The sequence below is a fragment of the Oryctolagus cuniculus genome, chromosome 1 (genome assembly GCF_964237555.1).
Source record: "Oryctolagus cuniculus chromosome 1, mOryCun1.1, whole genome shotgun sequence".
NCBI classification, from domain to species: Eukaryota; Metazoa; Chordata; class Mammalia; order Lagomorpha; family Leporidae; genus Oryctolagus; species Oryctolagus cuniculus.
The window spans coordinates 235,775,612-235,803,218 of NC_091432.1; the positions used below are offsets into that span (position 1 = coordinate 235,775,612).

General features: G+C 70.4%; 2 protein-coding genes across 6 annotated transcripts; one reads left to right on the plus strand and one right to left on the minus strand.

The window, feature by feature from the left end:
* Window positions 1–2,324: 2,324 nt before the first annotated feature.
* On the plus strand, window positions 2,325–3,626 carry BRD3OS (BRD3 opposite strand). Its single transcript, XM_070058834.1, has one exon. The coding sequence runs from the start codon at window positions 2,801–2,803 to the stop codon at window positions 3,053–3,055; it is 255 nt and encodes an 84-aa protein (XP_069914935.1). The 5' UTR covers window positions 2,325–2,800; the 3' UTR covers window positions 3,056–3,626.
* An 886-nt stretch (window positions 3,627–4,512) lies between these two features.
* Window positions 4,513–27,607, minus strand: BRD3 (bromodomain containing 3). 5 transcript variants are annotated; one of them, XM_070058812.1, is made up of 12 exons: window positions 27,002–27,607; window positions 18,937–19,262; window positions 18,281–18,418; window positions 16,386–16,533; window positions 15,677–15,891; window positions 14,134–14,505; window positions 12,120–12,248; window positions 10,925–11,116; window positions 10,203–10,432; window positions 7,358–7,650; window positions 6,678–6,806; window positions 4,513–6,326 (listed from the first exon to the last, which is right to left on the minus strand). In XM_070058812.1, the coding sequence occupies exons 2-12, from the start codon at window positions 19,144–19,146 to the stop codon at window positions 6,211–6,213; spliced, it is 2,172 nt and encodes a 723-aa protein (XP_069914913.1). In that variant the 5' UTR covers window positions 19,147–19,262; window positions 27,002–27,607; the 3' UTR covers window positions 4,513–6,210. The 5 variants fall into 5 exon arrangements, with proteins under 5 accessions (XP_069914913.1, XP_069914921.1, XP_069914925.1 ...); XM_070058820.1 differs by having other exon boundaries at window positions 27,552–27,571; XM_070058824.1 differs by having other exon boundaries at window positions 16,386–16,479; window positions 27,002–27,176.

Genomic DNA, 27,607 nt, shown 5'->3' on the forward strand with positions numbered 1-27,607 from the left:
CCCGCCTGGGATAGACCCAACACAGGGAGCCGACCCAGCAGCCCCGCGGCCGGCACTGTGGCTCAGCCAGTTAGGTCGCCGCTCTGCCACGCTGGCATCCCCCGTGGGCACCAGCTCGAGTCCCAGAGCCCCAGTTCTGATCCAGTTCCCTGGGAAGGCAGTGGGAGAGCTGGGACCCTGCCAGGCACGTGGCGGGCCCAGGCGGGAGGTCTAGGCTGCTGGCCCAGCCCTGACTGTTGGGGCCATCCGGGGAGTGAGCCAGAGGCGGGAAGAACCCTGTCTGGCTCTCCCTGTCTCTGTAACTCTGCCTTGCAAATAAATTTAAAAATCTTTTAGGAAATTCAGCGGGCCACAGCGGTGTCACTGCACTGTGTAAAACCAGCCGGCACCTGTCTTTCAACGGGCTCACGGCCCCGCCCCGCGGGCTTCAACTCCGCCCTGACTCCTCCCCCAAGGGACGGCCCGCAGGCTTTGACTCCTCCCCCAAGGGGCGGTCCGCGAGCCTTGACTCTGCCCTGACGCCTCCCCCAAGGGGCGGTCCGCGAGCCTTGACTCTGCCCTGACGCCTCCCCCAAGGGGCGGTCCGCGGGCTTCGACTCCACCCTGACTCCCCCTGCGGGCCGCAGCCCCCACGTGCAGCGCAGCCTGGCCGTGCTCTTCCTGGCTCGGATTTGAGTCCAGCCTCTTGTCCCTGGGCCGCCTCCGCCCTGTCAAGCCCGCGCGGCCAGCCCAGCCCTCCTGCAGTCTGTAGGGACCGCTGCAGAGTGCCCACGCGGGTGGCATCAGCCAGCTGTGGGCGAGCCGAGCTGCGCAGGCGTGCAACCCGGCGCTGTGGGCCCCTCCCCTAATCTAAGATTAATCACCCGAGCCCCCAGGGAGCTGCACATGTCTCAGCTGTCACTCTCCCACCCCACGGGCAAACCCAGCCCTCCAGAACCTGAAGCCTGTCCCCTGCGCCAGGGGACCTGAGCCGCGTGGCGTCCATGCGGGCACGTGGGCTTCCAGGCTGCCCTGTGGTGGCCGGGCGGCTGCGCCTGGCAGCACCGAGCACGGCTCCGTCGGGCTCTGCTGCACTCTGGCAGGGGCCGGTGGTCTGGCTGGGTGGCCGAGGGACGGCAAAGACAGACTGGGAGCTGGGTGACCAGGAGACCTGGACGGAGGACGGGACGGGCTTCTGAGGAAGGACATCAGGGCACCTGTGTCACCTCTGACCCCGGCACCCCACACGCACCTGCACCTCCTCGCCCACTGCCGGCGCCCCGAGTGAGGTTGCAGGGCTACAGGGGAGGGGTGGAGAACCTCACTCCGTCCCCCTGCCTCCTGTCCCCTCCCCGCCGGCCCACCATGGGCTCACAGGGGCTGGGAAGACCACTGCCCCCCAGGGCAGGCTGTGTGCTTCCCAAACAGACCCGTGGGCAGGGCTCAGGGTCCCACCCCGGCCCCATGGGGCCCTCACCCCTGCAGTTGCGGCCGTCACGACCGGCTAGAGTTCTCTTCTCACATTTTTAGACATGCATTGGAGAGACAGCAGGAGACAGACGGACAGAGCGCCATCTGCTGGTTCTCTCCCCAAATGCCCACAGCGGCAGGGCCGGGTGGGGGCCGAGGCCAGGAGCCAGGAGCTCCAGCCAGCAGGAGCCCCCTCCCCTGAGCCTCACGGCTGCCATGCAGGCTGAGATTCGGCGCCGGGAGTGTGGTGGCGCCCCCTGCAGGCGGCCCCGGACGACTGCTCCCAGGGCACCTCTGCTTCCTGCCTGGAGAGAGCTCCCTGTGTCTTCCCCTTCCTGGGTAACAGGTGAGAGTCCTTCCCGGGTAATAGGTGTGAATCCCCCCTCCTGGGTAACAGGTATGAGTCCTTCCTGGGGTAACGGGTGAGTCCCCTCCTGGCTAACAGGTGTGAATCCCCCGGATCGGAAGTGGAGCAGCCGGGACTCGAACCAGCTCAGGGATGGGCTCAGATACGGGTCCCTCGGCCGGGCTGCGTGGTCGGGGTCCAGCGCGCCAAAGCCCACCGTGCGTTCAACCACGCGCAGTGCAGCGCCGGCGCGCGTGGGGTGGCGTCCCCGGTCTGGTGGGCGGGGCGGCCCCGTGCTTCTCCACGCAGAGACGCCCGGACACGCACGCGGACGGCCCCGCACTTGCCCGTGCCCCGCGAACGAGCGCCGGGCCGAGCGCACCCGCCCCGCAGCGCCGCACACGCACGCGCGTCGCCTGGCGCTCGACGGCTCGGGCTCGTGGCGCCCGCCTGCCCGCTCGGCGCTCGGCTCGCCAGGCCTGCGGCGTTGCCATGGAGACGCGGCGGCCAGGCCCCGCCCCAGAGACCGGAGCGTCGCGGAGGCCGCGCTGGCCGCGCGGGGGCCGGGCGCGCGGGGGCCGAGGCGGAGCGGAGCTGCGCGGCCCGGCGGCCTCGGCGGACCCCGCGGCCTGGAGCGGAGGGCGCCGCGAGCCGCGAGCCCCGCGCGGACCCCGGCGACCACTCCCGCGGGCCCCGCACCGGCCAGCGCGTAAGTAGCGCGGGGTCGCTGCCCGCGGCCTGCCCCAGACGTAGCCTCACCCGGGGGAAGAGGAGGGCCCGGCCCGTGGGCACCGCTCGGGGCCCTGGACACGGGGCCGCAGCCCGTGATGGCCGCGGGGGGCGCTGACAGCTGTCCGCCGCACACGGCTGCGCCCCCCACCCGCGTCTCCCCAGGATGCTCCGGGGCGCGTGTCCGGCGCCGGGGCCACGCAGCCCCCCTGGGGGTGTCGCCTGCGGCGTGAGCCCCTCCAGGAGCGGGACGCGGCGCGGGGCCGGCGCGGGAGCATGAGTGGCCGCGCGCCGCTGGCCGAGAAGGCGCTGTCCGAGGGCTACGCGCGCCTGCGCTTCCGGGACACCTCGCTGCTCGTGTGGCAGCAGCAGCAGCGGGAGCTGCAGTGGGCGCCGGCCGGGTCCTACCTGAGCCGCAGCCGCAGCACGTGGTACTCGCAGTACGGGAACCAGGCCATCCTGGTCCGCGACAGGAACAAGCTGGAGGCCCCCCGGGACACGGGGCAGTCCAAGTTCTGCACGGTCATGTGACGGGCAGGGGAGCCCAGGACGCCCAGAGCCGCTCCGGGCCTCGCTCCCGGCGCCTTCCACGCGGAGCTGCCCCCGGAGCCTCCCGACAAGCTCGCAACAGCCACCCGCTCCGGGGCAGCCGCCGGCCCAAGTTCTGGAAGGTTCTTCCCAATGTCCACGTCTGCTGCCCTGGGGCGGCCGGAGAGTGAGAGGAGGGGCCGCGCCTGGCGTCGGTCCCCGCTGCCCCCTGCACAGACCAGGACGGAAGCCGACGGAGCCTCAGCGGGCGCCTGGGGACCTGCTGGGCGGCGGGCAAAGCGGGCGCTGACACTGGCTCCCAAGCACCTGGGGCTCACAGGCAGGTGCACCCGGAACGCGACGAGGGACCCCCTCCGTCTTAAGTCCCACGGGAGTGGCTGGCAGCGACCCTGCCCCGGCCTCCACGCCCGGAGGCTGTCATGGCTGCTGGGACACAGCATGACTGGCACTGCTGTCCACGGTTGCGGCCACTTCCCCGAGCCACGTCGAGTCCACTTGGCCGTGGGAACACAGAGGCTGCTGTTTGCTTCCTGAATAAACACCCTTAGGAGTCTCTCCCTCCCCTTGTTTTATCCGACGCCCCCATCTGACTCGGCTCAATCCCCCCCAGAAATGCCAAAAGCAAGGCCAACGCGCCCTCCCCACCAGCATCGGTGCGGGGCGGCTCTCCTGGGAGCCCAGCGGTGGGCACTGGGCCTTGCCCACGGCAGCCCTGCACATGGCCGTCCTCGCTGTCCCAGTTCAGGAGCAAACGTCCCGGAGTGGCCCTGCTGGAGCAGACCACATGCCCAGATGCCCAGGGTCCTGCCAGAGGCCTGGTCTGCGGCCGCCGCCTGCTGAGCCAGGACCCCTCCGATCTGGCCCTCGCTGTCCGGGAGCCGGCGCTCGGGGCCAGGCTGAGTCTGCGAGGTGAGGGTGCCAGTGCCCCTCGCCCATCTGGGTGCCTCACACGGCGTCACACAGCCGCCAGCTGGCCCCAAGCGGCTTAGCAGGACGCCATCTGTCCTGGAGGCGGCCGGCCCAGTCCTGAGTGGGGTGCACTTGTCCTTGGACCTGGCTCCGGGCCCCCACGTCTCCCAGGCCCAGCACCAACAGCTATGGTGACACTCGGGAGGCGGCGCTGGGGGCGGCAGCCGGGGGCCGCGCCGCAAGCCTGAGGCCGGCTCTGGGCGGTTTGGCAGAGGGGGACCCGTGTCAGGTGTGGGACAGGGTAGACAGGCACAGAGAAAGGGGGGACAGTGCCAGCCGGGGCTGGGCGAGGGGAGCCCCGTCTGTCCGTGAGGAACTGGGGGGGAGGCAGGAAGCGAGGGCCCCTGAATCCTGGTGCCGCCCCGCAGCCACGGGCAGCAGCACTGGCCGACCCCTCGGCTGCAGGGTGTCCCGCAGCCCCACCCCTGCTGGGCTGCACCGCGCACACACGCACACACGCAGCCTTCTGGTTTTGTTTTTTTTCCTTTTCTTTTTATTATGAAAACCAAACAAACGCCCAGGAGAAGGGTCAGGATTAGCAGAAACATCAAAGGACCCGCCCCAGCACTCGTCCCGCCGGGTCGCGGCCAGCGTGCCGAGGATGCTCTACAGCTGGGCGGACGCGGCCGGGCGGGGCGGGCGGGGCAGGTCAGCTTGCATGCACGCCGCACAGAGAGGAACATCTTCAATACAAAACAAACTCCCGGGAGCGCCGGGAACCCCCCAGGCCCCGGCCCAGGAACAAACGCACCGCCGCCCCGCCCCGCGCAGCACCGGGGGCCTCGGCCCCCCGGGGGGGGCACCTCCCCAGACCCCTCCCGGCCTGCGCGAGTCCTTAGTCACAGTCTACGTTTCCATCACAGATCTGCTCAGAAAATACCTTTGAGAACCAAGGGTAACTTTAAAACCGGGCTTGTAAAATCCATTTACATTCTCCTTAGGGACAGAACTCACAGGTGTCCCGCGCGGCCGGGGACCCTGCGGCCCCGCCCCCCCAGGCGGCGCCACCCACTGCCGCTGCGCCCATCACGACTGCGGGGGGGGGGCTCCCACGCACAGGGAGGGGCCCCGACCAGGGCGGCCTCGGGAGAAACAGGACCAAGCGTCACCTTCCGTTAAACTCTGTATATTATTATTATTATTATCTTTACAATCGCAAGTTACAAATCGAGACAGCTTTACTATACATTTTCTCTCTCAGATTACAAAGTTTATATAACTGGGGGGTGGGGGGAGGAGGGGGTGCCCTAAACTGATTTCCTTGAAAAACAGACCCGGGGAGACCAGGAGGGAATACAAAACAGACAAAAAATAAAAAACCAGAATGTGCTGTAGCTCCGCGCCGCCAGGCCCACCCATGACGAGCCGCGAGGCGGAGCCGGCGGCCGGAGCAGGCACTAGCACCTGGAGGGGGCCCCGCCGCCCCCGCCGCCCCGCCAGGCCCGCGGCCCCCACGCCTTCCTGGCGCGTGCGTTTCTTTTTTTTTTTCTTTTTTTCTTTTTTAAAAATGACCAATGATGTTAATAAATAAAGTATTTATATATACATAGAACCGGGGACGCGGCTCCGGCGGCGGCTGCGAGCTGACCGGCTGGGGACACAACGGGGCTGGACTCGTGTAGAAAATTGCTGAGCCTTACAAAAAAAGTCTTTTTTCTTTTTTTCTCTTAAATCTTCTTTAAGTTGAGGTAAAAAGTTTCAGTGTCTGGAAACCCGCACGCTCGCCGCGCACGCAGCCGCCCCGCCCTCGCTGCTGGGGGCGGGGCCGGCGGCCCAGGAGCAGGTGCGCCCGGCTGCCGGCGGCCGACAGGGGCCCGCGCCCGGCCCGCGCGGCAGAGACAGCACCGGTTTGCAAAGCCATCAGCTTCCAAACGCAGCCACGGTGGGCGCCCGGCGTGAGCTCCCGGCGGCGGGCGCGGGGTCCTCTGGCGCGCGCCCGCGCCGTGTCTATGGTTACAGGGCGGCGGCGGCGGGCGTCCTCTCCACGCGGTCCCGTGCAGAGTTCACGCCGTCCCCTGGAGCCGAGGCTCCCGCGGGAGCGCCGCCCGCGGGCCTGTCCACGCGGGACTGGAAGATACCGTAACACTGAGAATCAAGCCTGCACGCCATGAACAGAAGTAGTATATTGACCACAGAGGGGACGGGCGGGGTCTCGGAGGGCCGCGTCCTCACTCCGAGTCGCTGCTGTCGGAGCTCGAGCCGCTGGAACTGCTGCTCCCCGACTCCGAGGAGCTGCTGCTGCTGAGCCGGGAGGGGCCCCCCGGGGGCGCCGAGCCGGACTTCTCTGCGGGCGACACGGGGGGGGGGGGGGAACAGGTGCTCACCGACGGCGCAGGGCAGCCCCCTCCCGTGTGCCCCGGAAGCCCGCAGGCGCTAACCCTACGGGGAGCCCAGGGCCCGCCCCGGGCGGTCAGGCTGCTCCCCCAAGCTGAAGACCCCGGCGGCACACGCAGTGGGCCCGGCGGCCCCTGCCCGGCCACAGCTGGGCGCGGCGGGAGGCGTGGTCACAGACGCCCGCCTGCCCAGGGGCACCTGTCCGTGCTGCTCTGGAACCCGGCGCCCCAGAGAGGGAACCGAGGTCTCACCCGCGGGCACGCGCGGGCACGCACGCGGCCAGGCCCTCCCGCCGCGGTACCTTTCCTGGCCGGCTTCTTGCCGCCGCTCAGCTGCCCGCGCACGTCCTGCAGCCGCCGCTCCAGCTCCCTCTCCTTCTCCTGCGCCAGCTCCTCCTTGGACTTGGCCGCCTGCTTCTTCCCGCTGCCCGCTGAGGGTGGACGGACGACACAGGCTGGGCCGGTGCACCGGCAGGGCCAGGCCGGCCGCCCCATGCAGAGACGGACGCAGAACCCCGCCCCCACGCGGCCCTCATCAGGTGCGAGGCCGCGTCTCCGCCCCTCACGGGAGCCCCGAGCGGGACAGGGCCACTCCGGCTCCACCAGCAGCAGGTGCGGCGGGGGCAAGGGTCAGCCGGCAGATCCCTCCCCACGCTGAGCCACGAGGCTGCCGCGGTCCTGGAGCTTGGCCTCCATCCCCTGTGACCACATCCAAGTCCACCGTGACCTCCCATGGGCCAGACGGGCTGTCCAAGAGGAGGAGGCCGCCCCTTTCAGAGCCAGAGGGGAGGGGCGCGCTGGGCGGCCCCAGCAAGCCCTGGACGGCCGGGGCTGCCCGCCCTCCCGCGCGGGACTCAGGCCCAGGCAGCCAGATCACCAACTCGGGGACAGGGGGCTGGGGGAAGCAGCCGGCGCCCACGCCGGCCCGGGGAGGGCTCGGCACAGAAGGGCCCGGCGGGGCCCTGGGGGGGGGGCGACTCACACAGCGGCTTCCGCTGCTTCCGCTGCAGGCAGGACTTGACGTAGCGCTCCAGCTCCCGCAGCGTGGTGGGCTTCAGCGTCTCGAAGTCGATCTCGATCTCGTCGGGGTTGGAGTCGCGCAGCGAGGGCTCCCGGGACTGGATGATGTGCACCACGCGGCCCAGCTTCTCCCCCGGCAGCCGGTTGATGTCCAGGCTCAGCTGCCGCTTCTCGTCGTAGCTCATGGGCAGGCCCTCCTCCTCCTCCTCCGAGTCGTAGGACGCCGACGCCTGCTTGCCGCCTTTCTTCGGCTGTCTGGGGCGGGGGACACGGGCAACAGGGCGTCGGGCCTCCTCCCGAAGCAGCGCCCTCCCCGGGGTCTTGCCGGCTGCCACAGGCTGACGCCGCGTCTCAGACTCCGCAGGCGAGAGCCGACGCCGAGCTCACGTCCCCCGAACGGAGGCAGCAGAAGGGCAGCGTGGGGACGGACAGAAAACAGGACACGGCGGCGGGACCCCCATCACGGCGGCGGGACCCCTGACGCGGCGGCGGGACCCCCATCACGGCGGCGGCGGGACCCCCATCATGGCGGCGGCGGGACCCCCTTCACGGCGGCGGGACCCCTTTCACAGCGGTAGGACCCCCTACACGGCGGCAATTATGCTGAACGTCACTGGACCGAACGTGCTGAACCGTGCCATGAGCCGGGCGGGGAACGCGGCAGGAGGGGAGGAGACGCAGCGCCCGATTCACTTCCGACAAAGCCGATGGGAACAGGGGCCGCGGGGAAAACGGGGGCTCAGCACACACGGCCAGGGAGACGCCCCCGTCCTGAGGCGTGCGCACCCGAAGACCGGGCTTCGCGATGCACCAGGCGACACTTGACACGGAAGGGAAACAGAAAAACCCGCGTCTGCGGGGCAGGAACTCCCTGGGTGACCGGGTCAGCAGGAGGCGGCGGCTCAAGCGACGCCCGTTCCCGTCTGGGTCCCGGGGATCCGCCCACACCAACATGCGTGTCATTCCCCCGGGGACCAGCAGAGCGCACACGCCCCCAGATCCCTCTCGCCCTGAAGGGATTCGACCGGAGACCAGGAACCAGTTACCCTCCCCCCCCCCCAATTCTGAAACTGAACACCACAATGCCAGATGACCCACTGGGGTCGAAGGAGGGAATCAAAGCCAAGTTAGAAAATATTTTGAAATACAGGAAAATGAAGTCACAACAAATCAAAACTGGCTGCACCAACGCAAGCTCAGGTGAAAACTTACAGCACTAAGTGCGTTTATTAGTCTCGGGGCCGGCGCTGTGGCACAGCAGGTAAAGCCACCACCTGCAGCGCAGGCATCCCATATGGGCGCCGGTTCGAGTCCCAGCTGCTCCACTTCTGATCCAGCTCTCTGCCGTGGCCTGGGAAAGCACTAGAAGATGGCCCAAGTCCTTGGCCCCTGCACCCGTGTGGGAGACCCAGAGGAGGCTCCTGGCTCCTGGCTTCAGATCGACGCAGCTCTGGCCGTTGTGGCCATCTGGGGAGTGAACCAGCGGTTGGAAGACCAACCTCCCCTTCTCTCTCTCTCTCTCTCTCTCTCTGCTTCCCTCTGCAGCCATGCGTCTCAAATAAATGTTAAAAAAAAAAAAAAAAAAAAAGGCCTCAAGCCAGTAATGTACGCTTTGTACGCTTCTACCTTAAAAGCTAGAAAAAGATCAAAGCATGCCTAAAACAAGCAAGCGGAGGTAAGAAGGCCAGAAAGGAACGAACGAGAAAACAGAAAACCAACGGTGAGACGCCGGCCCTCTGCGAGATCGACTGGGCAGCACCGGAGTCACCGAGAGAAAGCCACGGGCCGCCGGCAGCAGGAGAGCAGCACCCGCCCCCACCGACGGGGGCCGGCCAGCGCCACGCCACCACGGCTCACCGTCAGGACAGCGGGGGTCACGCCGAAGACCTCCCACAGCCAGAGCCGTGGGCCCAGCGGGCTGCCCGGGCACGGACACCCAATCCACAAACGCACCCGGAGAAGCAAGACAGGGCGCCTCCCGGCACTCTGAAGGGTCCCAGGCTCCGGGGTATTATCCCCCCACCCCCACACATTTGGGAGAACCAGCCAAAGCCAGCCAGAGGCAGGCGGCAGCCACCTGGCCCTTGCGCTCACCGCTCCATCAACAGCCGGCCCCAGACCAGCTCCCAACCACGCCTTCCTCCTCCCACCTGTACCCACCAAGGCCCGCCCACGCCAGCCCCCAGAGCCGTCAGAACCCTGGCTCCATCCCCACTGTCCCCACAGCTGCGTGCACACAGCTCCCCCGCTCCTGCCCCTCCCCGGCTCACCACACCGGCCAGGACGCGACTCCCCGCCCGTGTGCTCAGAGCAGCACCACAGACCACCTCAAGGAGCCCACCAGCATGGACCCCGGCCCCCAGGCCGCCCTCTCCCGGCCTCCGCGGCCCGTGCCTGCGATTCCTGGCTCTCAGGGACCTGAGGCCCCATGTGGCCAGGCCAGCCGCTCACCAACAGCCCTGGGCACCCGCGGTGCTGGGTGACCGGGGCAGCACCCAGCGCACGGCAAAGCCCGCCTAAGAAGCCGGGACGGCCCAGACAGGCCATCCGCCAGGGCACCTGCCCTTGCCCCTGCCCGAGCAGAAACAGGTGCCCGGGCCCCAGGGAGGTCGGCGGCCAGCGGCCCAGGTCAGGGAAACCTCTCCAGAGCGCCAAGGCGCAGAGGTCAGCACTCAGGGCGGAGGCCGGGCCCACGGGTGCTCACAGGCCCTACAGCCGCCCCTCCCCACCCCAGGGCCTCCCCAGCCCCTCCAGCTACCCCGCCCCCCACCACGGGCACTCGCAGGCCCCCCAGCCGCGGCGCGCACCTGCCGGCCGCCGCGGTGCTGTTGGCCTTCTTGGCGGGCGCCTTCTTCTGTGGGGCCTGCTTGGCGGGCGGCGCCGCTTTGGCCTTCTTGTCCTCCTCGGCCTTGGCCCTGTGTTTGTCCTTGTCCCTGTCCTTCCTCTTCCTCTCCTTCTCCTTCTTCTCCTTCTTCTTCTTTGGTTTGTTCACGGGCGCCTGGGACAGGGCGGCCAGCTGCTCGTGCACGGCCTTCAGCTGCGAGAGGGTGGGTGGTGAACGGGGGCGGCCCCGGGAGGGCCCCGCAGGGCCCCGCGTGCGCGCGCCCCCCGCCCACCGCGTGCGCGCCCACCGCGCACCACCCACCGCGTACGTGCCCACCGCGTGCGCGCCCCCCGCCCACCGCGTGCGCGTGACCACCGCCCACCACCCACCGCATGCCCACCACCCACCGCGTGCGCGCCCACAGCCCACCACCCACTGCCCACCGCGTGTGTGCCTACCACGTGCGCGCCCACTGCCCACCGCCTGTGCCCGGGGATACCCGGGGCGGCCCCCGCAGGGCCCCACGTGCACGCGCCCACCCCCGCCCCGCATGCACGCCCACCGCCCGTTCTCGGGAATCCCCGGGGCGGCCCCGCAGGGCCCCGCGTGCGCGCCCACAGCCCACCACTCACCGCGTGCCCGCCCACCATGTGCGCGCCCCCCGCCATGCCCGGGGATCCCCGGGGCGGTGCCCCCGCGCCTCACCTGCTCCTGCAGCTCGGCCAGCCTGGTGGCCCGCTCCTCCTCGGAGTCAGAGCTGCCCGAGTCCGAGGAGGTCTCCTCGCTGCTGCGGCTGCTCTCGGCGCCCTTGCTCACCACGGGCGCCGCGGGGGCCGGCAGCGCCGGCGTCTCGGCGGGCTCATCCGGCATCTTGGCGAACCTCATCTCGAAGACGTCCTGGGGGAAGACCGGGCCGCTGAGGACCCCGGGCCCGGCCCCCGCCCCACAGCTCCCACCGTGGGGCTGCAGCTGGGGGAGGGGGAGCCGCCGGACCCCGCCCCCGCAGCCACCCGGCCGAACAGACTGGGCCCCAGAGCAGCGAATCCGCTGACCAAGGCCGGGGTGACTCGGGCTCTGCGGGCGCCCTCTAGGTGCCGGCCGGCCCTGCGGTGAGGGGCCCTCCACAGCGCCCGCGTGAGGGAGGAAGCCCAGAGGGACCAGCGGGGCAGGTGTGGGGGCCTCCTGGGGCAGGACGCTCGGGTCCTGGGGGCAGCAGACGGCCCGAAGCGGGGCATGGCGCCGCGCGGCTTCCTCTTCCGTCCAAGGGGGAGGCCCCTGGACGATGCTGGCGGTCAGACACGGAAACAACCCTCTGACTCCGACTTCCAAATACAGAAAAGAAAAACGCGCGCGGACGACCTGCAGGGTCCCTCATAACAAGGTCCGCGGCGGAATCCCGGGTGCTGACCCGCATAGCACCCAGACGGCGGCAGACACGCACGCGTGCACACACGGCCACGCATACATGCGCACACGGTCACGCACACATGTGCAGTCACGTATGTGTGTGCACAGACCACACGTGTACACACGGTCACGCACGCATGTGTGTGCACACACACAGTGAGATCCGTGTGCCTGCGCCCAGCGTCCCCGTGCCCAAGCCCAGACCCGGACGCCGCGCCTTCTTTGGGGCGGCCGAGTGTTCAGGTTCTCAATGCGCCCGTTTCTGTCGTCACAGAGCAGAAAGCCCCACGTGTCACGTGACGCCACAGCTGCCGGCCACGGGAGAGTCCCCCTGCAGTGGCACAGTGCAGCCGGCTTGGGGGAGGGGTGCTCCCTGGCCCCACGAGCCTGCTCTCCCAGGGACGCCGAGCCGAGTGGACGGGAGGTGCCTGTGTCCCCCAGGCGCCCTGGCACGGCCCCCTGCTGCTCTCTCGGCCCGCGCGGCCTGCGTTACCTGCAGCTTCCTAGCCATGGCCACCACCTCGTGGTCCGGAGGGTTGTACTTGTAACAGTTGGAGAACATCAAGCGGACATCGGCGGCGAAGCCCTGTGCGTCCGGGTACTCACGGCTGTCCATCTTCCTCTGCAACACACACGGGCGACGGTGTGAGCAGCCCGGCGGGCTCCGGCCGGAACCAGCCCGTGGGCGGCCCCTGCTCGCTGGCCAGCCAGGCCCCGGCTCCCAGCGGCCCTAGCGGGGCGGGGGTCTGGGCTGCAGAAGCGCACGCTCCGCCCCGGCCGGGGAATGAGGCACTGGCCAGGAAGAGCACCAGGCCCTGCGGCTGCCACCGGCCCCGCCCCGCGCACCCCGGAATCCAGGAGGCTGCTTGTCTGTGGGTGACATCGGGCCTCGCGTGTCCCGCAGGACACCACCATGTCCCAGGGCCCAGCCGGAGCCAGCAGCCTCCGACCGCAGGGGACAAGGGCCAGGCAGGCGGTCCTTGGGGAGGGGGGAGGCTGGGGACGTGACCCACATGGCCCCCAGGCCTGGCGGGGAGGGACTGGCACGTGGGTGCAGGGCAGCCTGCGGGTTCTGAGGCTGGGGGACACTGGCGGGCCCCCGCGATCTCCCCTGAGTGCTGCATCTTCAGAATCTACCAGGAGGCATGCAGGGATGCCGCCCCTAACGCTGCCCGAGGTCCATCCACACCCGCAGCAGCGGGGGCCCCTGCGTGCTCCTCACGCCTGCCCAGACCGTGACGGAGACGGCGGGTTCCCGGCAAAACAGAGCTGACTCCCTAAGGTTTCAGGAGCTAAGCAGAGCCTCTGACCAAAATGGGATTTGGCGGAACCCCAGGCCGGGCCCGACACCCCAGAAACGCACACCCCCAGGCCTCGGGGGCGGGCCCGGAGGCTTCCGGAAGCTTCCAGAGGCTGCACGCCCCAGTGCTCAGGTTCCTCACCCCAGGCGGGCCCCGGCCAGACCACCAGGCACCTGACGCCCAGGGTCAGCCCAGCAGAGAGACGCCACTCATCGGAAGAGGCTGAGTGACCAGGACCGGCCTCTGCGGGCCCCGGACCCACACGGGAAATGATGGGGGGCGGGGGGCAGGCTACATGTGCCCCACAGGCCAGTGGGCCCGGGCTCTCCCTGGAGGGCAGGGGTGCCGGGTGGGAGCCCAGGGTAGACCCCGCTTGCTGTCTCTGCTCGGAGCTGACAGGGAGTCCCTGCAGACAGGGAGGGCTGGCCGCAGGGCCTCAGCTTCGCCCCTCCAGGGCCTGCTGCCGCCCGGGTGGCGGCCAGAAGCCAGGCCTCCCCGCGGCCACCCCACTGTCCTCTCTGCTGCGGCAGCCACGTCCAGGGCCACAGGGAGGCTCCTGCCAAGCCGGCACCTCAAGGGCTTCGGGCCAGGCGCCGGGAAGCAGGTGTGTGACGTCAGCACCCCCGGCTTGCCTGCGACCCCGCCCCTGCCCCTCCCCAGCCATGGCCGGGGCCGGGCCTCCAGTGAGAGGGCAGGTAGGCAGGCTCGCCTGCGACCCCGCCCCTCCCCAGCGCGAGGGCGGGCGGGCACCGGAGAGCAGGGGAGAGCAGGTGCGTGGCGTCAGCGCCCCGCTCGCCCGTGACCCCCCCCGCCCCCCCAGCGAGGCGGGCGCAGGGAAGCAGGTGCGTGACGTCAGCGCCCCGCTCGCCCGTGACCCTCCCCGCCCCCCCAGCGAGGCGGGCGCAGGGAAGCAGGTGCGTGCCGTCAGCGCCCCGCTCGCCCGTGACCCCCCCCGCCCCCCCAGCGAGGCGGGCGCAGGGAAGCAGGTGCGTGGCGTCAGCGCCCCGCTCGCCCGTGACCCCGCCCCCGCCCCCCCAGCGAGGCGGGCGCAGGGAAGCAGGTGCGTGCCGTCAGCGCCCCGCTCGCCCGTGACCCCGCCCCCGCCCCGCCCCCCAGCGAGGCGGGCGCAGGGAAGCAGGTGCGTGCCGTCAGCGCCCCGCTCGCCCGTGACCCCCCCCGCCCCGCCCCCCGGCGAGGCGGGCGCACTTTGACGGTGCTGAGGTCCATGGGGTGCTTGATGATGTCGTGGTAGTCGTGCAGCTCCAGCGCCTCGGCGTCCACGGGCTTGTAGAAGGGCCAGGCGTAGGCCGCGTGCTTCTTGGACAGCATCTCCTTCAGGATGCTGTCACAGTGGCGCAGGTGCTCGGACAGCTTGCCCCGCTTGCCGGCGTGCTGCGGCACCTCGCCGTCCTCCAGGTCCTTCCTGGGCGGCTTGATGGGGCGGCCCCCGCTCTCCCGCCGCCCCACCGCCTTGGCCTGCTTGGGCTCGGACAGCGGCGGGGGCGACTCGCTCCGGCTGGCGGTGATGGCCGAGGTCGTGGGCGTGGTCGTGTCCGCTTTCCGCTTCACACCCTTCTTCTGAAAGGGCGAAACCATGGGTGAGCGCGGGAGCAGGGGCCGGCTGGGAGAAGCACCTGCCGAGCCCGAGCCTGGCGACCCCGCGCACGGCCCCGCGGTGTGGGACACGGAGGCTCAGGGGGCCGCGTCGCTGTTCCCAGGTCCCACGGCTGGCGGCCCGGGCTCCTGTGAAACCTGCCCTCCCCCAGCACGGGCGCCGGGGCTGGACCACGCGCTGCAGCCCGGAGCCGCGTGAAGGGCCACATGCAGTTCCCGGCCCCCCAGGCCGGGCCAGACCAGGGCGGGAATTCCCTGCTCTGAGACCGGACGAGGGCTGAAGCCGGCACTCTGAGGACAAACACAAGCGGGGCGGGCGTTCTGGGAGATGAGCAGCAGCCGCAGCGGGATGGAGACCAGGAAGTTGGCGGCTCGTGCTGCCATGGGTCCAGGGGAGCCCCTGGGGCTGGTCTCAGGCACGGAGAGACCCAAGCCTTAGGGGTGTGTGCGGGGGGCAGGGGTGTTGGGGCCGCGCCAGGCGCAAACTGAGGGGGCACTCAGGGCGGTGGGCCCCCGGGCAGGGCTCCTGTGCACCTGAGCGTGGGCACACGGCCAGCCAGCGGGAGCCCCGGGCTCCCAGGCTGGGGCCAGCGGCTTCACGAGTCAGCCATGCCAGGTCTTGGCCCTCAGACGGGCAGGCACGTGAGCCGGCTCCCCAGACACTCAACAGGCGCCCGCAGGACGCCACAGTGCGAGCCGGGAGCAGCGCGGACCCCGGGGGAGCAGGGGGGCGGCGTTCCCCTGGGAGAACCACTCACGCCCTCTGAGCGCCCGCTTCCACACCTGGTGGGGAGGGCGCTGCCTGCCCGAGGGCTGCTGTGAGGACCAAACTGAAGACAAGACGCGGGAGCCTGGCAGGGCCCCCCGGGGGCGGGACTTCCTGCTCACAGCTTCCCCACTGAGCCCGAGAAGTTCAAGTTCAGCCCAGCCCTCCCCAGCTGTATGACCTGCAGCGCCCCAGCCTTGGGCTCTGCTCCGTGTCTGCAGCCAACAGGCCGACCTCGAGGGGCACGGCGAGACCCTCTCCCAGGGGCCGGCGCTGGGAGGGCGGCTGCAGCAGAGCCTACCCCCCACCTCTCGGGACCCAGGACCCCCAAACCAACCTCGGCACACGGCCACCCCCGGCGATGCTCACCTTGACGACGGGCGGCGTGGGAGGGACCACGGGGACGATGGGTGTCGCGGGAGGAGGGGGGGCAGCAGCCGGGGGGACGGGGACCGACGTGACGTTCGCTGTGATGGTTGGGACGGGGGTGGCAGCAATGACGGGCGTCTGGGAGACGGTGGGGGGTACGTTCTGGAAGGGGGCTGCTGGGGAGACGGAGGAGACGGCCGCCACCTGGTGCGTACCTTCAAGACAGGGGTGGGGCGGGGGGAGGGGTCACTGGCAGGCTCTACCGGGGGCGAGGTGTGAGGGGCTGAGCTGCCAGCCAGAGGAGCCTGTCCCTCCCGGGCCCCCAGTCCCGCATACCGAGGGCAGGGCTCGGCCCGGCCCGCAGCCAGAGACAAGTGGGTGTAGACCAGGAAGCGACAGCCAGCTTCACGGCCTGGGGCCCCACAGAGTCTGTTAACTGCCCATCTCATGTCCAGCACAGACGGCCGGGGGTGGGCTGTGCCACTGGGCCGTGGACACACGCATCTGCCTCCCGGGCTCCCACGCCAGGGCTCTCAGGCCTTGGGGCCGGGGACACGGGCTCTTCCCACAGGGTCGGCCCCAGCACCCTCCTGGGCCCCCATGCCACGCGCAGCCGAGTCAGGCACCTGGCGGGCTCGCCAAGGCCGGGGAAGCTGCTGGCGAGGCTCGGGACGGGGGCTCAGGCCCGGCCCGCCCGCCTCCCCTGTACCTGCGCTCGGGGCTCCCGCAGCGGGCTTCCGGCCTTTGCCCTTGGGGGCGGGGGGCAGTAACTCGACCTCCTCCTGGGGCATCTGGGCCACCTTCTGCAGAAAGATTTTCTCTAAGGCTTGGGCCATCAGCACTATGTCATCTGTGGGCTGAAGACACAGAAGGCCGGGTCACACGTCGGCAGAGGACGCCGCAGGGCCCAGGCGGCCCGCTCGGAGCGTGCGGAGCGAAACCAGCCTTCCCCGGGCCTCGGGGAGAAGCACAGGGCCTCCCCGCAGCCCGGCGTTCCCGCTGCCGCTGCCGCGGGGGGGGGGGGGCGCACAGCACCCAGCACCCCCACCACTGAAGCCGCCCGCCGCCTCCCGCACCCGTTTCTTTCAGACTCCCGAGTGAAGCAAGGGCGCCACAGAGCCTCTGGGGAGCTCGGCCGCACACGGGCAGCTGAGAGCCCACCCGCTCCCCTCGCTGTCACTGTAGCAGTGTGTGACCCCCCTCCCCTGCTGTCACTGTAGCACTGTGTGACCCCCCCTGCTGTCACTGTAGCACTGTGTGACCCCCCTCCCCTCGCTGTAACTGTAGCACTGTGTGACCCCCCTCCCCTGCTGTCACTGTAGCAGTGTGTGACCCCCCCTCCCCTGCTGTCACTGTAGCACTGTGTGACCCCCCTCCCCTGCTGTCACTGTAGCAGTGTGTGACCCCCCTCCCCTGCTGTCACTGTAGCAGTGTGTGACCCCCCCTGCTGTAACTGAGGCACTGTGTGACCCCCCTCCCCTCGCTGTAACGAGGCACTGTGTGACCCCCCTGCTGTAACTGAGGCACTGGGTGACCCCCCCTGCTGTAACCGAGGCACTGTGTGACCCCCCCTGCTGTAACTGAGGCACTGGGTGACCCCCCCTGCTGTAACCGAGGCACTGTGTGACCCCCCTCCCCTCGCTGTAACGAGGCACTCTGTGACCTCCCTCCCCTGCTGTCACTGTAGCACTGTGTGACCCCCCTCCCCTGCTGTCACTGTAGCAGTGTGTGACCCCCCCTGCTGTAACTGAGGCACTGTGTGACCCTCCCCTCCCCTGCTGTAACTGAGGCACTGTGTGACCCCCCCCTGCTGTAACTGAGGCACTGGGTGACCCCCCTGCTGTCACTGAGGCACTGTGTGACCCCCCTCGCTGTAACCGAGGCACTGTGTGACACCCCCCTCCCCTGCTGTAACTGAGGCACTGTGTGACCCCCCCCGCTGTCACTGTAGCAGTGTGTGACCCCCCTGCTGTCACTGCAGCACTGTGTGACCCCCCCTGCTGTCACTGTAGCAGTGTGTGACCCCCCCTCCCCTGCTGTCACTGAGGCACTGTGTGACCCCCCTGCTGTCACTGTAGCACTGTGTGACCCCCCTCCCCTGCTGTCACTGAGGCACTGTGTGACCCCCCTGCTGTCACTGTAGCAGTGTGTGACCCCCCCCGCTGTCACTGTAGCAGTGTGTGACCCCCCTGCTGTAACCGAGGCACTGTGTGACCCCCCTGCTGTAACCGAGGCACTGTGTGACCCCCCTCCCCTCGCTGTAACGAGGCACTGGGTGACCCCCCCTGCTGTAACCGAGGCACTGTGTGACCCCCCTCCCCTCGCTGTAACGAGGCACTGGGTGACCCCCCCTGCTGTAACCGAGGCACTGTGTGACCCCCCTCCCCTCGCTGTAACGAGGCACTGGGTGACCCCCCCTGCTGTCACTGTAGCACTGTGTGACCCCCCCTGCTGTAACTGAGGCACTGTGTGACCCCCCTCCCCTCGCTGTAACGAGGCACTCTGTGACCTCCCTCCCCTGCTGTAACTGAGGCACTGGGTGACCCCCCTGCTGTAACCGAGGCACTGTGTGACCCCCCGCTGCAGCCGCGGCGCCCGCCTCACCTTGTTGTAGATGTAGCAGTTGGTGAACATGGTGTTGAAGTCCTGCATGCACTCGCTGGCGCTCCAGTAGTAGCTGTTCTCCAGCCTCTTCCTGATGGTGCCCATGTCCATCGGGTTCTTGATGATCTTGTGATAGTCCTGAGAGGCGTTTCCAGGGCGTCACCAGCGCCCCACAGAACCAACCCCCCCTCCTCTCCCCAGGCAGCGGCCGCGCGCCAGGCACCACGTGGGGGGCCCACCGGGGGAGCCCCACGAGGAGGAGGAGCCGTGGAGGCGGCGGGCCAGCTGCTGGAGGACCCGCCAGGGCGTCCACGGCCCGAGCTGGGCCACCCACACTTCTAACGCTCAGGGTTTCTCCACTCGGGTTCAGGTCAAAACCCAGCGCGCGCCTGAAGACGGGCTGCACTGACACTGTCCGATGTCAAGCGGCCGCCCCGGGCAGGCTGCCGGTCACCCTGTGGGACACTCGGCCCTGGCCAGGGCTCAGCCGGGTGGACACAGCTCCGAGAGCCCTCACCCCACCCAGCCTGGAGGTACATGGACTCCCACACCCTGCACCTGGGGACCAGCTGCCCTCCGCTCGGCCACACCCCCGAAGGCCCTGTCCCCACCCCCGTGGGCCGCCCTCACCGAGCCCAGGGCGGCCGAGCACTCACCGGCAGGTTCAGCTTGATGGCGTCCACGGGCTGGTAGAAGGGCCAGGCAAACTGGTGCTTCCAGAGTGTCTTCACCACCACGTTCTGCATGTACTGCAGCTGGTTGGTCTTGCGGCCCGGCTTGCTGGGGTTGGAGACCTCTGGCGGGGGGGGGTTCACAGGGCCCGGGGCCGCTGGGATCCCCGGGGGGGCGACCGCCGTGGTGGACATCCTTCGGCAGCTGGCTCACTTCCTGCCACAGCAGCGGCGGCGTGCAGGGGCCCTGGCTGCGTCTACGCTCCCCAAGGAGGCTCGACGTCCCATTTCCGGGCCCAACCAGGCAACACCTGCAGGGGACGAGGGACGGCTCAGAGGGGCCGTCACCCCCCGGCCGCCTGCTGGGTTCCACCAGCTCACCTGTCACGGGGCGATGCCCCCCCCGCAGAGCGGTGGGGGGTCGCCGAGCACGAGCCCCCTGCTCCCGGGCAGGGGTACAGAGTGAGCGGCGGGGGTCGGACGAGCAGGGGCTCGGCTCTCCGGGCCCACCGCCCACCCTCTGGTCAGGCGCGACTCCCTCCTGCTGGTCCCTTCGCTCCTGGCCGTGGCAACCTTCACAGGGACGCACGCTTGGAGAGCGACAACCAGCACCCAAGAGGGCCGAGACGGGCAGACAAGCAGACGAATCGCGAACCCGGGGTGCAGACCCGGTCGGCACAGTGCCTTCCGCACGAGGCTGCGGGCACGAGATTCCAACGTAACCGGGAGATCCGGCTCTGGGGTTTGTGATGGCGGCCCAGCCCTCGGCCAATCAGGACGGCAAGAGGGGGCAGCAGGGACCATGCTGGCCCGACTCCTCCGCCTCCTGGGGAGCGAACCAGGGCTACGGTGGTCCTCCTCCGGCCTGGCCTGCCCGTGACGGCGGCCACCGCTGCCCGGCAGGTCCCTGGAAACACCGGGATGACCCCAGAGCCCCAGGAGCAGCGGGCAGCAGTGGGGGCAGCGGGGCACCCCACACCCACAGCCACGTCCCGGTCGGAGGTGGGGACTGCGTGGCGCTGTGTGGGACCTGGTTCCCCCTCTGCCGGGAAAGGCCGCCAGGACAGCTGGGCGGCCCACCCCACCTGCGGGCTCTGCCACCACCCAGCCTTCTCTGTGCACATGTCCACCGTCTAGGCCAGTCGGGGCCCAGGGCTCCCCATGGATCAGCGCAGAGGGGCTGGCTCACGCCAACAACACAGAGGCCCAGAGAACGCGGGCTGGGCCCTGGAATCTGCCCCCGGGGGTACATTTATACCACAGCCCCCTCCCTTCCCTGCCCCCCAACGCCACCACCAGAGCTGCCTGCTGCCCACAGGTCCACCCGCTCCCGGCCCAGCTCAGGGCGGGAAAGGCTTCGGCCAGCAAGCCTGCGGCCGCCCTTCATCCAAAGGATGCTCCCTGGTGTCAGCCTGGGCGCCTCACGTGCCCCTCCCAAGGCCTCCCGGAACTCCCTCCCCACCGGGACATGGGCAGCAGAGCAGCCCCCAGCCCTGCCCCAACCGGGGGCTCAGGCCGCCGGCAGATATCAGTCCCTGACTCACCAGCTCCCCCGGGAGGCCCCATGCCTGACACACTTCTGGGCCCAGGGACCCCAGACGCTGCGCACGGTGCTGGGCCAGCCTCCTCAGAGCGCGGGGATGCGCGGTCACGGACCAGTGTGGGACCCACGAGGGTGCCACCGTTGCCCCTTGAAAATCAGCAGCCGGCCGGCACCGCGGCTCACTAGGCTAATCCCCCGCCTTGCGGCGCCGGCACCCCGGGTTCTAGTCCCGGTTGCCCCTCCTCCAGGCCAGCCCTCTGCTGTGGCCAGGGAGTGCAGTGGAGGATGGCCCTAGTGCTTGGGCCCTGCACCCCATGGGAGACCAGGAGAAGCACCTGGCTCCTGGCTTTGGATCGGTGCAGCGCCGGCCGTGGCAGCCATTTGGGGGGTGAACCAAGGGAAAAGGAAGACCTTTCTCTCTGTCTCTCTCTCTAACTCTGCCTTTCAAAAAAAAAGAAAATCAGCAGCCAGGCAGATGTCGCCGTGCAGGTTCCAAACAGGGCGTGGCCCCTGACACCAGCACACCTGACCCGCCGCCTCCCTCCCGGGCCCGGCGGCCCAAGGACAGACATGGGCAGCCGGGCCTGGAGACAGCCACGCCAGGGAGCCCGGCTCCCCAGCCAGTGGCGTTTACATCATCTTCCCCACGTGTGCCGCACACAGGCACGCCAAGCATGCACCCGCAGCCATGGCTCCGCTCCCACAGGGACGCCTTAGCCAACGGTCAGAGGTGGACACAAGCACAGGCACCCCCGGCTAGGCGGGAGGCCCTGCGGTCACCTGGGAGGGGCTGCAGCGGCGGGGGGGGGTCGAGGAGCCTAGGGAGCGAGGAGACCCATGGCACCCACAGGGCCCCCCTCCCCCCCAGCACCCAGAAAAGTGCACGCACATGACAGCTGTGTCTGGACGAGGGAGACCCCTCGCTCCGCAGGGCAGCGAGTGTGGCCGGCCACTGAGTGCCCCCTGCCCAGGATCTCACGGGGCCAGAGCGGGAACCTCTCCTGCACAGCCCACCCCAGGCAGACACCAACACCCACACCAGGGAGGGCCTTTCCCAGCCGCCCCCGCCACGCCCCCCGCCCCTGTCCAGCCAAGTTCGGTGTCCTGGGACAAAGCAGGCTGCTGCCGGCTGGGGCTGGCTCCTGGGGGGCTCCATTCTACAATGCAGGAGACACGAGGGGAAACGTGGGGTGCTCCCCACCTGCCGGGGGACAGGCGGCGCACGGGATTTGAGGCAGAGCCGGACAGACACGGGGCGGGCCCGGCTCAGGCTGGAAGCGGCGAGGAGGGTGTGGCCCAGCTCTGGAATCAGGGTGGGTCCCGGGACGGGTTAGAGTTTCTGAGAAGTTTACAGATTTGCACTCAAAGTGCCGGGAACGGAATGCGGCTGTGGGGTGAGCACGGGCAGGGGCCGGGTGGACAGGACTGGCCTGAGCTGCTCCCCTGGGGGCTGGCACGGGGGCTCACGCACGGTGCCTCCAGCTCCACCTCCGCTCAGGGGAGACCCCACAGACGCCGTGAGCCACGTCCCCGAGCACGGCTGGAGAGCCAGGGGCTCAAACTGTGATGGCCGGGGACCAGGCAGGAGAAGCAGGGGGTGGTGAGACCCCTCCCCAGACCTCAAGTGCAGACACAGCCACCTGCAGCCCCGGATCCGAGACGCGGCCGGAGGGGTCTGCTTTTCAGGAGTAGAGGGGCCCTAACTCAGCGGGTTCAGGGCTCACAGACGCCGATGCCGGCCACGAGTCCGGGCACGTGTGTGAAACACGGAGCAGCGTCTCCCCGCACGCGGTACGCAGCCTACGGGCACCCTCCCCGCCCTCTGCCTCTCGCGCCAGCCGCCCTGGGGGAGGCTGCACCCAGCTGGGCACAGGGGCTGAGGCTCCAAGCCCCTCCCTGGGGCTACCTCTCCAGGCCTCTGCACAGCAGTGGGCTGGCCACGGAACCCACGCCGTGGGGCCCACACCGGCAGGGGCCGCCTGTGCCGATGCGGTGAAGAGCGAGGAGACAGCCGCCTTCGGCATGAGAGGATCCGAAACCACCGGGAGCGGAAACCCCGGTAACCACGAAGTCCCCGCCGGGCTCGGCCGAAGTCTCCGAGAGGGCCCAGGCTGGAGCGGTCGCCAGTCAGGACCCCACGGCCAGGGCCCTCAGGGGTCAGGACAAACGCGGGGGAGGTGGGGGTCTGAGCAGCCCCCGACACAGGAACCCCCCCCCCCCCACCAAGGAGTCAGCAGCAGCCTCATGCGACCCCTCCGGCCTCCACAGCCCTGTGGCCTGGGCCGGAGCAGCAAGGGGCCGGCGGGGGCACTCCAGGCTGGCCCGGTCCCAGGGCCGGGGCCCAGCGTCCGGCGTGAAAGGCAGCCCCGGCCGGTGTGGGGAGGGGCGAGGCCCTCCCAGCCACAGGGACAGCCGAAGGTCGGACACAAGGGCACCAGGAGGCTCCGAGCTGGGCGCATTCGGGATCTGAGAGGAGGGGGCGCCGGAGAGCAGCGACCCTCCAGGGGTGGCCACGCTGCCCTGGAGGCCGACCTCGTGGTGCAGGGGGAGGTGGGGAGGGCGTCCCAGCCTCAGGGGGGCCCAGGCAGCCCCACCGGCCCCACCAGCAGAAGGGGGCTTCCGGGAAGTCGCCCTGTGATGGGGGAGGGGAGTCCCCTGCCATGGCCTCAGGGGCCCCCCCGCTGCCCCATCTCCCCAAGGAAGAGCCACCAAGCACAAGGCTGCCCAGGAGAAGGAGCCCACGCAGGGCCTGAACAGGGCCACCCCGACCCTCGCCCACTCACCGCCGTGCCCGCCGCCGCGGTCAGCTCCGGCAGACCGGGAATCGGGGTCCCGGGAAGAGACCCAGGCGCCCGGCCCCAGACGGTGGAGGAGGCCCCCACGGCCCACATGGCGACCAGCGGCCACTCGGCCAGCCCCCAGGCCTGCGGAAATCAGATCCGCAGGGGCAGGGCCGGCTCCGGTGACGGACGGAGCCAACTGCTTCCTCCCGTGGACCCGGGGAGGAACCGGGGGTCGGGGCCTCCAGGCGGCCCAGTAAGGGGTGAGGCCGCGTGGGCCCACAGCCCTGCACGCTGCCTCCCTCGCCTCTGCGGCTGCTCCCAGGCAGGCACCCCCGGCCTGGCTGCTGGGACGCGTAGGGCCAGCACCCGGCTCAAGCAGGGACCCCAGCCTGCAGCCATCCCTGGGCCTGGCGGCTGTCCCGAGGCCCGGCACGGAGGTCCCTCAGGGACCCCCAGGCTGGACCCAAACCCAGACTGACTCCATGGCTGCATTTCTCCCACTGGGGAGCCCGCCTCTCCAGCAGGGGGGTCAGCCTTCACGTGACCCCCAAACCCCGCTGCAGCTGGCCACACCCCTCCACCCCCAAGACAAACAGAAAATACACAAAACTACCCCAAAGCCAGGACAAACGACCTCTGCCCAGGGGCCTGGCACGGCAGAGCCCCACCTCGGGAGGGGGCTCTCAGCACGAGGTAGGCCTCAGCCTCACAAGGCTCGGAGCGCCCGTGTGCCACCAACTCCCCCTGGACACAGAATCCAGCACCAGGCCCTGGGCCCAGACCACGCCGGGCACGGCCTCGACTCAGCCCTGCCCCCTGTGATGGGGAGGCAGTCACACCTCCCAGGCAGGACCTGGGACCCCGGGGGGCAGACCTGACTCGCCCCCCCATCACCCAGCTGCTTGGCCAGCGTACGGTCCCTGTAGCCGCTGTCCACTCAACACCCGACCCAGGTGCGTCAGCAGCAGGACAGACCCCACCCCCACCGCCAGCTGTTTGACCCCAGAGCTGTGCCCGCAGGTCCCTCCCTTCTGCTGGCCCCATCATCCCATTTAACAGATGGAAAGTGAGGCCCGGGGCCCGAGAGGAACAGCAGCAGCCCAGAGGCCAGGGCTTGCCCAGTCCGTGGTCCAGCTGGACACAGACCCAGCCTGTCCCCAAGTCCAGAGCCCACCAAGCCACACCTCCACACCTGCCTCGTGCCCAGCCCCCATGGCCAGCCAGCTGTCTCTGGAAGGTGAGCAGATGAGGTGAGTGGCCCCCAGGCAGCACCCCTGCCCCAGCCCCCAGCCCCGCCACGGACAGACCGGTCACTATGCCACACGCCTGGTCTTTACCAGGAGGCCCCTCCTCACAAGGGTGGTCCCTGTGACCTGGACCCCCCAGGGAGACCCCTTGCAGCTGGCAGCAAACCCTTGGTCACCTCCCGGCCACCTCTGCCAGTGCCGCAAGGGCCAGGTGCCGGGGACCCCGGGAAGGAGTAGCAAGGGCAGGCGCCGAGCCCAGCGCCTCTGGCCGCACACACAGGCCCCCAGCCCGCTCCCAAGACCACACGCTCCAGCGAGGCGGCCGGAGGCCTGAAACAGAGACCCTGCACGCAGACACCCAGACACCCGCCCTCCCTCAGAAAGGGCCCTGTGGCATCTCAGGTGGGGCAGCCCCTGCTGCTGCCCCCTGCTGGGCTGGGCGGAACAGCGACTCACAGGGCCGGTCGGGGGCAGGGAGACCCCAGGTCCTGCCGGCGGGCGCCCAGAGACCCCACTACCGACCGTGGACAGAGGAGTCCTGCCCCGTGCCCCCGCGTCACCTGCAGAAGCCAGGGGCAGCTCGGTCCAAAATCCCAGGGGATCACCAAGCAGGAGGTGGGGGCCCTGCTGCTACCAGCTCCGGCCACTCAGCTGAGCCAGCTGCTTTCCCCCAGGGGCCTCAGGCCGGGAGCCCCACCCCCGCACACACCCTGCCTGAACGCGCACTGGGCCCACCGCGGACGGACAGAGAGGCAGATGGACGCCGTGCAGCTGCTAGGGCCTCGCTCCAAGAACTCCACTTGGGCCCCAGGGGGACGCGCTGCCACCAGGCACCAGGAAGTGGCCACGGCCGGCCTGCCTGGGGTGCAGGGTCAGGGGCGGGCATCCCGCCAGCCCGGAGGAGCGGCTGAGCGCCTCCCCACACCCCCACTTTCACTTTCCGCGGGCGCGGGCTGGCGGGAACGGTATTTACCCGTCTGGCTCCCCCTTCCCAGGCGGGCGAGAGCAAGAACTCTGCTTCCCAAACGCAGGGCAACTCTGGAAATCCCTCCTCCCACCCGGCCCGGGGGCGCAGCGGATGGGGTCTCCGGGGCAGCCTCTCCAGACCCCAGGGGCGGGTGAGCAGGAAGGTCAGAGAGAAACGCCCTCGCCCCTGGCCTGCACCGCCCCTCGCCGCCAGGCCGGTGCCTCCCCTGTCCAGCTAACACCCCCCCACACGCCCCGCACACGTCAGGGCCCCGACCAGGAGCGGGTGCAGGGTCTGGGTCTTTATTTGCCCCCCGGAGAGCCGCGTAGCCAACTTGCACAGGTTCCAGGATCTGCTGGGAGCCGACCCAGGGGCTCAGAACAATCTCCATTTTAAAGAAAGAGCGACAGGCCACGGGGCGAACGCGGCGCTGCGTCCACCCCCCGCCCCCGTCCTCGCTCGGGAGAGGGGAGGACACGGGGCGGGGGCGATTCCTCGAGTCCCCCCCCCCCCAGCGGCCGCACAAGGCACCGCCTCTCCGTTAACTTTCCAGACAATAACCCGGCGCGACGCGGCGGGGAACGCGCCACGCGCCCCTGAGCGCCAAAGCCTGCAGTTGAGAGCAGGACCCCGCGCGCGCCGAGGGCACCCACAGCTCAGACGGGGCCAGGCCCCGGCCTGCGCCCCCCGCGCCCAAGGCCTCCGTCCCGGCCCCGGCCCCGGCGCAACTGGTGGAGAGAGGGGAGGGGCCGCTTCCCCGAGTCCCGGCTTGGCTCCAGCCGCCCACCGGGGCCACGAGCGTGTACGAGATGCGAGTGTTCCCCGGACGGGTAACCCGTGGTCACTCCGCTGCCCACGCCGCGCGGGAGGCAGGAACGGCGCTCCCGCCGCTGCCGCTTGGCCTCGCCCGCACTAAGCGCTTTTCGGGCTGGTTTCAAAACAGCAGCTGGGGGCCGCTCCTGGCGGGGCTGCGGAAACCTAGCAACTCACGGAGGCCCCAAACTCTGCGAGGCGGCCGCCCCCCAGGCCACGCAGCCCGGGCCCGGCCCCCCCCACCCCGCGCCCCGCCGCTCTCCGGGCGCGGGGAACGTGGCGCCGGCGCGCACCTTCCCCTCCGCGTCTCCCCGGATTCCTCTCCAAAAGATGGCGGGCAGAGGGAAGGGGGGAAAAATCCCTTCCGTGGAGGGCGCGCGGAGGCCGGGCTGGCGCGCGGCGCGCGGGCCTTGCCAACTCCGGGCTGCGCGCCCCGGCCGCGGCGACGCCCCCGAGCCCGGGCCGGAGGCGGCCGGGGGAGGGGGGCGCGAGGGAGCGCGGCCCGCGCCGCCGCGCTTTGTTGCATCGTGGCCGCGCACAAAGAAGGCGGCGGCGGCGGCCCCAGGCGCCCGGCGGCCTCGGACGCGCCACGGCCTGCGCGGGGCGCTCGGGGCCGCGCCCCCCGCCCGGCCCGCCGCCGCCGCCGCCCGCGCTGCCCGCCGCCCCGCGCGCGCAAGGAAGCGAGAGAAAGGCGTACTTGGCCTCGGCGGCTGCGGCGCCGTCCCTCCCGGCCCGCGCGGCCGGCTCCTCTTTGGCTCGCCGGCCCCGGCAGCAGAATAGACGCGCCCGAGCCGAGCAGGGCTCATGCGCTGCGCCGCGGCGCCTGGCGGGAGTCGTAGTCCGCGGCCGGGCCCGCGCCGGGGCTGCCCAGGGGAGGCCGCGGCGCGCGGACTACATGTCCCGGCCCCGCCGGCGCCGCGCCCCGCCCCGCCAGCCCCCGCCCCGCCGACCCGGCCGCGAGCGGGCCCGGCCCGGGGGGCGCGCGGGGGCGGGGCCGGGGGCGCCCGCCCGGGCGCGGCGGCGCTGGGGGAGCCCGGGCGCCCGCCCCCCGCCCCCCGGCCCGGGCCGCGCGGGCCTCCCCTTCCCGCGCGGCGGACGTGCGCCCGCGGGAGAGTTTCCCGGTGCCCCCCGGTTGGGGGGGTGCGTGGAGGAGCTGGGAGCGCGGCCAGCGCCCCCGGCCCCGGCCCTGGGCGACCCCGAGCCCGCGCGGGCCGCCCTCGAACCCCGGCTGCACCCCGGCGGCGCACCTGCCGGGAGCCCGTGTTTGTAAACAAACCGCGCGCCTAATGAGCCTGGCGGGGGC